At 39.4% G+C, this 12,258-nt stretch overlaps 1 protein-coding gene across 2 annotated transcripts in view; it reads right to left on the bottom strand.

The window, feature by feature from the left end:
* RPGR (retinitis pigmentosa GTPase regulator) overlaps nt 1-12,258 on the bottom strand; it is a 62,158-nt gene that overhangs the window by 35,373 nt on the left and 14,527 nt on the right. For both annotated transcript variants that reach the window (XM_030834907.2, XM_070044761.1), the window contains exons 9-11: nt 7,941-8,065; nt 5,352-5,537; nt 4,232-4,403 (exon numbers count right to left, since the gene is read on the bottom strand). In XM_030834907.2, coding sequence (XP_030690767.1) covers nt 4,232-4,403; nt 5,352-5,537; nt 7,941-8,065 — 483 coding nt within the window. The remainder of the gene's footprint in view (nt 1-4,231; nt 4,404-5,351; nt 5,538-7,940; nt 8,066-12,258) is intronic.

Here is a 12,258-nt window from a genome sequence, read left to right as displayed (position 1 = left end):
TGAGGTATCACCTCACACCGGTTGGAATGGCCATTATCAAATGTTCTACAAACAATAAATGCTGGAGAGGGTGTGGAGAAAAGGGAACCCTCTCGCACTGTTGGTGGGAATGTAAACTGATACAGCCACTATGGAAAACAGTATGGAGGTTCCTTAAAAAACTAAAAATAGAATTACCATACGACCCAGCAATCCCACTACTGGGCATATACCCTGAGAAAACCATAATTCAGAGTCATGTACCACAATGCTCATTGCAGCTGTATTTACAATAGCCAGGACATGGAAGCAACCTAAGTGTCCATCGACAGATGAATGGATAAAGAAGACGTGGCACATATATACAATGGAATGTTACTCAGTCATATAAAGAAATGAAATTGAGTTATTTGTAGTGAGGTGGATGGACCTAGAGGCTGTCATACAGAGTGAAGTAAGTCAGAAAGAGAAAAACAAATATCGTATGCTAATACATATATATGGAATCTAAAAAAAAAAAGTTTCTGAAGAACCTAGGGGCAGGACAGGAATAAAGATGCAGACGTAGAGAATGGACTTGAGGACACGGGGATGGGGAAGGGTAAGCTGGGACGAAGTGAGAGAGTGGCACGGACATATATACACTACCAGATGTAAAATAGATAGCTAGTGGGAAGCAGCTGCATAGCATACGGAGATCAGCTCGGTGCTCTGTGACCACCTAGAGGAGTTGGATAGGGAGGGTGGGAGGGAGATGTAAGAGGGAGGGGATATGGGGATATTAGTATACGTAGAGCTGATTCACTTTGTTATATAGCAGAAACTAACAAAACAATGTAAAGCAATTATACTCCAGTAAAGACATTAAAAAACCCCCCAAAAACCGGTTGCTGGCCAGATTTGACCCATGGGCCACAGCCTGCAGACTCGAGACCTAAATTAAGGTTATAAGAAAAAGGCTGCTGAGAGATGAAGCTAGAAAAGCAGGTGGGAGTTACATGGGGAAATTTACATTTATTTAAAAAAAATATTAGGTATCCTCTGAAGACATTGGAGCAGATGGGAACTAAAGTGTACCTGAAGGAGATTAAAATAGAAAAGTACTAAGCAGGAGAGATTGGAGATGGCAGAAAAAGGAGGTTTGGAAAATAGATAGTATACCATTTAAGCTCATGGTCTTGGCCTTATACTTGACTGAGAAAATAGAAGTCGTCAGAGGTGATCTGCTTTATCTTCTCACCAACAAATGTACAAATTTACCTACATTTTCCTGTTAAAATGTAGGATGTGTCTTTCCTCTTAACAAAGACTGCTCTGTATGCCAGCCCCTCCTGTCTTCTCAAGAGCTTTGCACCTTTGGTCATATCCTCTCTCTCGTGTGCTACCAATCTCTCTGGGACTACTGGCTCATGTCCATTAGGCACAGCGGTACCCAAGGTCCTCAACCTTTCTGGCACCAGGGACCGGTTTTGTGGAAGACAGGTTTTCCACAGGCCGGGGGTGGGGGGATGGTTCAGGCGGTAATGCGAGCGATGGGGAGCAGCAGATGAAGCTTTGCTAGCTTGTTTGCTTGCCCGCCGTCTGCTGCTCACCCCCTGCTGTGCTGTGAGGCCCAGTTCCTAACAGGCTGCAGACCTGAATCAGTCCGTGGCCCAGGGTTTGGGGACCCCTGCATTAGCACACAAACATGCTCTAGTATTTCCCATTGACTCCACATCTCCCTCTCCTGCCAGCCCATTTCTCTGCTCCTCTTCAGGACCAAAATAGGCAAAAGAACTATCTACACACTCTATCTCCTCTTCACGTCCTCATTTCCCCTTCATGCCTCAACTTTTAACACTCTGCCTTCTGTCCTGATCTCTCCCTGGAACTGCTCTTGTCAGGATCACCAAAAATCTCTATGATGCTTAATCCATGGATGCTTCTTTGAACTCCTTTTCCTTGACCTTTGAGCGGTACTTTGAATTCATGACCCTACTCCCTCCTCATGACCCTCCTCCTACCTTACTGGCTGATGAGGCTGGGGAAGGTGGTTTTGTGGGCTCTTCCTCTCCTCCCCTCTAAGTGTTAGACATTCTCAGGGCTAAATCCTGGGCCCTCTCTTCTTGCTACTCTACTCTCTAATAGGTGATTTCACCAACTTCCATGGATTATCAATACCATCTCTATGTTGACGTTTTTCAAATTTCTGTCTCTTGTCCACACCTATCTTCTAAATGTTATTCTTTCATTTTCAACTGCCTGCTTGATATTTCTGCTTGGATGTCTCACAGGTATCTCAAGCTCAATTTTTATTTTTTTTTCTCAAAGCAGTCGACCATCCTCCTGCCTACACATCTATGTGTGACCCATTTACGAGCAAGTTCAGTTGTTTCTATGACTAAAATGTATTTCAAATCTGCAAACACCATCATCTCTTGCAAAAGGCTCTTAAGTATTCTTCCTACCTCTAGTCTGGCATCCCTACATCCACACACCGGCAAAAGTGATCATCTTAAAATATAAATGGCACTGGAGCACATCACTCCACTATTTAAAACCCTTTAATGACTTTCTATTACACTTAAGAGAAACACTCAAATCAAATAGGCCTCTCATGGCCTATAAACCCATGGATATTTTTCTGCTGTCTCTTTTTCCAACATCATCTTGTCCTGCCTTTTCCCTCACTCTCTGAGCCCAGTGATCTTCTTTCCTTTTCCTATAAACTGCTTCCAAACCTTTACCTACATTATTTTCTCTGCCTGTAACATACACATCTCTCTTTGTGTGGCTACTTTTTATCCTTTATGTTTTAGCTTAAATGTCACTTCCTCAGTCATGTCTTCCCTGACCTCCTTCACTCCATGAGAAATACTGAAGCCTGCAAATAATTTATAAAAAGTCACATTATATGTTGGATACAACTTTCAAAATATTTTTATTAAGTTGGTTTTAGCCAACAGTCACAAAAAGATATGGGATGGCTTTTCCTTTCGCTCTAGCTACAAAGTTCTATCTTCACATTCAAATCTCTTGAAGTGGGAAACAACTTGTCCCAAACCATAAACTTCTCTTTTCCTTGCACACACTGTTGCCAGAATCTACTTTTCCCATGTACAGGGATGAAGAGCACCAGTGATTCCTATCTCCAAAGGAAACATACAGAATTTGTGGGTGAGATGTAGGAAACCCAGCTCATTATCAAGGTCTTAGATGTAGACAACATTCCATTCCTATGGCCCACAATTCTTGACTGAGTTCCTGATCCTTTGTTACCTCAACCTTTTATCTAGGTTCCTGAGCCCAAAGATATTAAAATTATCTGTGCCACAGTTCTTAATCCCAGATGCCCAGATTTTCTTCTTAATTCCAAACGTACTGCTTACTCTGATTTCCTACCCTAGTTTCTTGTTCTGCCCCTATCATCTGGGTACATGCCCTGTAGTAACATAAACACACTCCTACGATACACAAATGTCTGTAAACAAAACTATTTAGAAGAGGTGTATAATGGCTAAAGAGCTGGAATTACAATTTAAAACATGAAATCTGTATCTAGTAGGCAGTGGGGTTAATAATAACTATGCCTATATTTATGAAGAGGTTTCTGGGGGTGCTAGGCTCAAGGCTAAGTATTTTATATGCCTTATCTCATTTAACTGTCATGAACTCTCTAAAGTAGGTATTATTAAAGTTACTTCAAAGATATGGAAACTGAGGTGTAGAGAAATTAAGTAACCTTCCCAAAGCCAGTCACATAGTTAATAAATGTGAAAGCTGGCATCGGATCCCAGATCAATTTGACTCTACATCCCAGGCTCTTAACCACGATGCTATATTGCCTAAGGGCAGAACTTCACATAGGTCTACAAGACCTGCATTCAAATCCTGTTCACTTATAAAACTGAGTGACCTGAGTCACTCAATCTCTTCAAGCCTTGCTTTTCTCATATACAAAAATGAAGAATATAACTCCCACCTAGTTCATGGAGTTGCTTCTGGGTTTAAAGAAGATAATGTAAGAGAAGGTGATATATATGTTATACACTGCTTTATAAAAATATGCTGCTGTCATTACATGGGATTTTTAAGGTCACCAGAGATGCTTTCTACTAGTAAGAGTATTCTTGGATTTGAGTTCACATGAGAGATGTCAGTCTCTAACTAGGAAGAAAGCAATTTAGTTAGAGAAAGTAGCTTGAGATGAACATGAAAACAATGGAATAAATGGTACATTTCTTCTGAGAGCAGGCAGAGCATCAACTGTTACCTGGTTCCATTGGCAGCATAGGGCCCTCTTTATCAGGCATCCTCTTCTCTAGCAGATTAGTTGTAGACATACAGAAAGGAACTGAACGAGGTGGAAAACAAACAGGTGGTATGAGAGTCCCTGCAATTGGAGGTAGTGTTCCTGTCGTTTGAATACAGTCTGGGGATTTCTCCTTTAAAACAAACAGGTTAAATAAACTGTTAGATAATGTTATATACTTAATATTGATATAAACCACCCTGAGGCTGCTAAAAATATTGAAGAGAGAGACTTCAAAGTTGGCCAACGTCCTACAACATTCACTTTTTAATAATCCCCAAGGGCTCAAAAATGTTTTGTTTTGTTTGCCTCTGTATCTAAGTTGCTCTAAATTGTCAATTTGGAAGTCTGTTTTTCACAAGATGGGGAAAAGTGTGTTTGCTCTGCCTTCCCGGAAAAAAAAAGTTACTCAGGAGACACAAACCAACAACAACTACAAAATACTTATGGGATATTTCTCAATTTTTCCATATATACTTTTTCATAAGAAAAATGAAACTTAACTTTTTTTTTTACCACTAAAGGAATACATTTTGGAACTTAAAGCAATTTTTTAAAAAAAGGAATGTCTCTAAAAATCATTTGGCATTTTATTTTTTTTAAATGTAAGTGTCATTGAATAATTTTAAAGCACAGAATGAGAATCTCTAAATTTAATTGAGAAAGAACATTCCCTCTCTCAAATAAAGCCCTTATTTCTTTGTTTTCTACCTTTCATTAGTTATAATATATATATAACCTTTCATTGCTCATGAGGTATTAGCTTTACAAGATAAAAGCAAAGTAGAAGTCAATCCACAGATGGTTGAGAAAACAACTTAGCATTCTATCTGAGGTGATAAGATAGCAGTAAGTACCACTGTCTACAAGCAAAGGTTATCCACGATCATTTCAATTTTCTAGTTTCTATATTTACCAGTTTAATTCTGAGTTTGCTTTAAAAGTTTGTAAGCCCTCAATTCTAATCATTTTATTTAGTAAATTTACCTAAGAAGACCCTTCTTTGGTTTAAAAAGAAAAAAAATTTGTTTTCTTTACAGTGCTAGACAACATTATTATATAGAATAGGCCACAACTGTACCCTCTCTCTTCGCCGCACACGTGCTGATAAAGATCTCTGCAGTACGTTTCCTGAAGTCAGATCACTGATGGGCAGAGATGTAGCTGAAGGTAAGCAACAATCATTTATTTCATCTAACTCAACGTCTTCTGCCCCATCAAGTCGTGGAGTGGCAAAAACTAGCATGTGACATCCACCGCAAGCAACCTGCAGCATAAATTCACAGATAAATTAATTGACACTGGCTTCAAACACAAATGGGTTTGTTTTGTTTTTTAATTTATTTTTATTTTTGGCTGCGTTGGGTCTTCGTTGCTGTGTGCCGGCTTCTCTCTAGTTGTGGCGAGCGGGGGCTACTCTTTGTTGCGGTGCACAGGCTTCTCGTTGCGGTGGCTTCTCTTGTTGCAGAGCACCGGCTCTAGGCACGCAGGCTTCAGTAGTTGTGTCACGTGGGCTCTAGAGCACAGGCTCAGTCATGGTGCATGGGCTTAGTTGCTCCGTGGCATGTGGGATCTTCCCGGACCAGGGCTCAAACCCGTGTCCTCTGCATTGGCAGGCTGATTCTCAACCACAGCGCCACCAGGGAAGCCCCACAAATGGGTCTTTAACAGTTTTCAGCTACAAAACATTAACTTAGCGGTAGACTTCCTAGACTGACTGACTGAAATCTCTCTCTCTCTCTACAAACACACACACACACACACACACACACACACGAATTACAATATATTCTTTTTTTAAAAAATTTATTTATTTATTTTTGGCTGCATTGGGTCTTCATTGCTGCACACGGGCTTTCTCTAGTTGCGGTGAGTGGGGGCTAGTCTTCATTGCAGTGCGTGGTCTTCCCATTGTGGTGGCTTCTCTTGTTGTGGAGCACGGGCTCTAGGTGCACAGGCTTCAGCAGTTGTGGCACGCAGGCTCAGTAGTTGTGGCTCATGGGCTCTAGAGCACAGTCTCAGTAGTTGTGGCGTATGGGCTTAGCTGCTCCACAGCATGTGGGATCTTCCTGGACCAGGGCTCGAACCTGTGTCCCCTGCATTGGCAGGCAGATTCTTAACCACTGCACCACCAGGGAAGCCCTTACAATATATATTCTTTAAACACTATTATTGAAAACTAGAACAAGTTTAACATACCATTTTACTTTCAACTGAATACACAGTATAGAGAAAAAAACCTATTTGGCACGTTATATTTCTCTTTACAAGTTAGAAAATGCTATTTTAATCTTGGAGCAACACTAACAACTCGAAAAAATTACTCAGACAAGTTCTACTTGGAAAGAAGGGACCCAAGAATAAATCAGTCTCTTGGGATAATTATGTCTTTATACATGAAGATTTTTTAAGTTTAATGCTTAAAAGTCCTGAGAGCAAAACGCAAGCATGCACAATGATAGAACAATGAAAAAGGAAATCAACATCCAAACGATTTTGAGAAATAACTGATTTTCAATAAAATGCTTTAAAAAACATTGTGTTTGCAATACACAGACTTCTGGTGTCTTCATAGTGTTCTACATGACATAGAAGAGCATACTCTGAACCTTTCCCTTCGTATGTTCAAAGTTAAAATTGATATGTTTTCTGTATAGCACCTTTTAAAAACCATCTTCCCAGGCTTCCCTGGTGGCGCAGTGGTTGAGAGTCTGCCTGCCGATGCAGGGGACACGGGTTCATGCCCCGGTCTGGGAAGGTCCCACATGCCGCGGAGCGCCTGGGCCTGTGAGCCATGGCCGCCGAGCCTGTGTGTCCGGAGCCTGTACTCCGCAACGGGAGAGGCCACAACAGTGAGAGGCCCGCGTACCGCAAAAAACAAAAAACAAAACAAAACAAAACAAAACAGAAACCATCTTCCCCATAAGATTATAAGCTTAGTCAATGAAAATCTGGTCACTGTGTTCATCACTGCATGCTCTGTATTCCTCATCCTCAGTCCAGTATCTTGTACCAAGCAGGCATTCATTAAACAGGTGTCAAATCAAGGAATGGAAGTGTTCCATAGTACGAGGCTCTGAGCCTTTGGAGAACAAATTCCAAGTAATATTATCATCACTGAGTAAACAAAATTTTCAAGTCTATAGTTCTTAATTGGCAAAAGTATTAGAAACAACAGAGATACAGTGCCTGATGGAGATGTCACTGAAACAACACCTTATCCAAATAACACTTAACCAATTAAATATAATTTCAAAACGCTTCATTTATTATCAGATATTTTTCTTGTGCAGGATTTGAGAGTCCTAGTGATATCTAATCCAGCAAATATTTACAGATGACCACTGTGAGTGAGGCACTCTGCTGGGAGCTACAGGAAACACAAAGCTTCCAGGCATGGCACAGTCTTGGCTCTCAAGAGACATATGAAAATGAAGTAGAAGAGTCAAGATTAGGGCAGAAAGGAAGATGTTAGAGGAGGAACATTAGAAAAGGGACAGATTTTCAGAGTGCCGTGATGTCTGACATTTGGCCTTTAGGACACAAGTATATTTACTAGATATAGCTATGATATTTCATATAAACAGAAAAGTACTTATTTTCTATGAAATACTGAAAGACTCAAATATAGGAATATGAACATGTAAACAGGGAAATGTGATGTCCTTACCAACTGTACTATAAACTTCAAAAAATTAGAACACAAAGTAGGAACGAACTGATTGGCAAAACTCTCCAGTCCAAGTCCTAATTTTCCATGTCGACTGTCTCCAAAAGTATACATAAGGCCTAAATCTAAAATGAAAAAAAGAGAGAATTATAAAAGTGTTACTTTCATGGATCTATTTGTAAATAGACAAATACATTAACTTACATTGCAATTTTCCCCTCATATTCTCCATTAAATTTACTCTGCTCCACTGATGTTTCCACACTCTCTATGGTTTCTGTTGTCCACACATAACATGAGGCAATAGATACCCCGAGAATAAATCACTAAGCTCTTGGTGGCTTGTGAAGTTGAGACCCAGGTGTGTGAGGTGCTGTGTGGAGCAGCAGCAACCCAGCATAAGATCTTGTGATACACACCATCATCTCAAGAAGGAGATTTTTGTATTCTGACCTCCTACATCCCAATACAATCTATTTTCTTTTTTCCTCAGGTCACTGATTAGGTCAGGGTTTTTCAACCTCGGCACTACAGACATTTGAGGCCAGATAATTCTTGGTTGTATGGGTCTGTCCTGTGCATCGTGGGATGTTTAGCAGCATCCTTGGCTTCTACCTACTAAATGCCCATAGAATACCCTGCCTCTGCAGTTGTGACAATCAAAAACATCTCCAGACATTGCCATGTGTCCCCTGTGGAGACAAAATCACCACTAGTTTCGATCAATCCAACTGTCTCTTTTACTTCTGCTTCAGGGTTGTGGAAAGCTGCTGAAGGAAATGCCATAAACCAACCAAGCTGCTGGTCCCTATATCAATACTGGGGTCCCCTATATAGCTGGGCCAAGATGATGATGAGTAATTTTGTCCCTTCTCTCCAGTTAATCGTTTTGCCCACTGCCATAGCAGGTATTCTGTACATTCACTCCTCAAGCCTTTCTTTCATACTCTCCATCTCAAGTGAGGCAAGTGCCATGGAAGCAGAAGGAAAGGAAAGGGTGCCAGTATAGGTGCAGAGGAGGGGCTCTCCCTCCAGTCTGGAGATTAGGAAAGGCTTTTAAACTGAAGCTGAAAGGATTAGGGTTTAGTTACAAGAAGAAGGGAGCAAAAAATCTTCCAGGCAGAGGCCAGCAGTACATACAAAGGCTATGAATCAAGAGAAAACACAGCCCAGTCAAGAAGCCAAAAGGCAACCAATGTGTCTGGAGCACAAAGGTGAGAGTGGTATGAGATGAGCCTGAAGAGGGAAGAAGTAATCACACGAAAGAGGATCTTATTAGCTCATATTAAGCATTTTTGAACTCTATATTAAGAACAGTAATAAGCTAAATGAATGGTTTTAAGCTGGGAAATGACAAGATCATATATGGGGACTTGTACTTTAGGATGGCAAAGTAATTGTATAGTAAGAAAAGCCACGAGAACTGCCTGAAAAAATAATTAGAAATAATAACAAAATTCACTAAAGTGGAAAGTTCAAAAATTATTAAAAACAAATAGATTCCCTATAAATAAGCAATAACCAGCATTTAGATTCTAAATTTAGATTGTTATAATTCTTACTATTAGGTATTTATTTCCTTTCTTTATATATACTCCTTATCATCTTTTTGCTTTCCTCCTCCTTTTTTTGACCCTGATATTCTTATTCAAAATGTTAAGGTTTTTTTTTTTTAAACCTGATTATCTTTAGCCAGAAAAAATAAACTCTGATCAAGCTGCCTGATCACACTTCCAACCTCAGAGAGCTTTTTAAAACATGAGCCACTGGCTATAATGGGGAACTGGCAAGAACTTACAGAAAACTCACTACATATCTCTCATTAGTCCTGGACAAAGAAAAAATTCATAACACCTGTCCCTGGGGAGGATTCATGAGCAAAAAAGTCAAATAATGTTCAATTATTTGTGCTATAACTTCTTTCATCAGGAGGAAAGGTATTATGAAAGTTTAACCAAATAACCTAATTGTATGTTAAATGATCCATAAAAAATGTGTATTTACGATCAGTGACAATTTAGAGTTGATGGAAAATGGCAGTAAAGACAGAGAAACTGAGCTTAAGACTTGCAGTAAGGCATACATATCAACAACTCTTCTGGGATTGTGAATGAACAGTAATTCTTTACATTCTATATAGTTCAATTTCATGCAACATTAATAAGGACACTGATACTTGAAAATGGGCAGATAGTTCTCTCTGCAAAGTTCTTTGGGGAAGAAGGGACAGTACTTGGTAATACCTTGTATTTGCTGAGTGCTAGTTCCCCTAAGCATATACCATTAGATGAGGTTCATCGTAGCAGAAACTTGCAAAAGAAGGGGAAAATGCAGAAATACCAGTATTCCGATTATTTCAAAATACTATATGATTTATGACTTTTTAATGCTTTACTTTTTAGATAGAAATGATGAGCTACAAATAGAGAAATTACAGAGCCTTTTATTCCAAAGTAATTAAAATTATGGAAAATATATATTTTTTTGTAATTCAAATGAAATATATTTCACTTAATTTTTATTCTTCTCAAATTACATATTTCCATTTAATGTGTCAATAGTTTTAATTTATTGATGTATTTGTGAAGCTTTACGCTCATTTCTTTTTTAACATCTTTATTGGAGTATAATTGCTTTACAATGGTGTGTTAGTTTCTGCTTTGTAAGAAAGTGAATCAGTTATACATATACATATGTTCCCATATCTCTTCCCTCTTGTGTCTCCCTCCCTCCCACCCTCCCTATCCCACCCCTCTAAGGGATCACAAACCACCGAGCTGATCTCCCTGTGCTATGTGGCTGCTTCCCACTAGCTACCTATTTTACGTTTGGTAGTGTATATATGTCCATGCCACTCTCTCACTTTGTCACAGCTTACCCTTCCCTCTCCCCATATCCTCAAGTCCATTCTCTAGTAGGTCTGTGTTTTTATTCCCATCTTACCCCTAGGTTCTTCATGACCTTTTTTTTTTCCTTAGATTCCATATATATGTGTTAGCATACGGTATTTGTTTTTCTCTTTCTGACTTCACTCTGTATGACAGACTCTAGGTCCATCCACCTCACTACAAATAACTCAATTTCGTTTCTTTTTATGGCTGAGTAATATTCCACTGTATATATGTGCCACATCTTCTTTATCCATTTGTCTGTTGATGGACACTTAGGTTGCTTCTATGTCCTGGCTATTGTAAACACAGCTGCAATGAACATTTTGGTACATGACTCTTTTTGAATTATGGTTTTCTCAGGGTATATGCCCAGTAGTGGGATTGCTGGGTCGTATGGTAATTCTATTAGATTTTTAAGGAACCTTCATACTGTTCTCCATAGTGGCTGCATCAATTTACATTCCTACCAACAGTGCAAGAGGGTTTCCTTTTCTCCACACCCTCTCCAGCTTTTATTGTTTCTAGATTTTTTGATGATGGCCATTCTGACCGGCGTGAGACAGTATCTCATTGTAGTTTTGATTGGCATTTCTCTAATGATTAATGATGTTGAGCATTCTTTCATGTATTTGTTGGCAATCTGGATATCTTCTTTGGAGAAATGTCTATTTAGGTCGCCTGCCCATTTTTGGATTGGGTTGTTTGTTTTTTAGTTATTGAGCTGCATGAGCTGCTTGTAAATTTTGGAGATTAATCCTTTGTCAGTTGCTTCATTTGCAAATATTTTCTCCCATTCTGAGGGTTGTCTTTTGCTCTAGTTTATGGTTTCCTTTGCTGTGCAAAAGCTTTTAAGTTTCATTAGGTCTCATTTGTTTATTTTTGTTTTTATTTCCATTTCTCTAGGAGGTGGGTCAAAAAGGATCTTGCTGTGATTAATGTCATAGAGTGTTCTGCCTCTAAGAGTCTGATAGTGTCTGGCCTTACATTTAGGTCTTTAATCCATTTTGAGTTTATTTTTGTGTGTGGTGTTAGGGAGTGTTCTAATTTCATACTTTTACATGTACCTGTCCAGTTTTCCCAGCACCACTTATTGAAGGGGCTGTCTTTTCTCCACTGTATATTCTTGCCTCCTTTATCAAAGATAAGGTGACCATATGTGCGTGGGTTTATCTCTGGGCTTTCTATACTGTCCCATTGATCTATATTTCTATTTTTGTGTCAGTACTATACTGTCTAGATTACTGTAGCTTTGTAGTATAGTCTGAAGTCAGGGAGCCTGATTCCTCCAGCTCCATATTAATTATCTATAGGTGAGTCAGTCATTTTAGGGAAGTACCTTTATTGAGTCCTACATTGGCAGCACCTAGTTTCTGAGGTTGAGAAGTAGACCCATAGCACCATCTCCCCAGATAAAGGGGAAACTACAG

The sequence above is a fragment of the Globicephala melas genome, chromosome X, assembly GCF_963455315.2.
Source record: "Globicephala melas chromosome X, mGloMel1.2, whole genome shotgun sequence".
Lineage (NCBI taxonomy): Eukaryota > Metazoa > Chordata > Mammalia > Artiodactyla > Delphinidae > Globicephala > Globicephala melas.
Note: the sequence above shows the minus strand (reverse complement) of the source record. Positions and strands in the feature narration are given on the sequence as shown.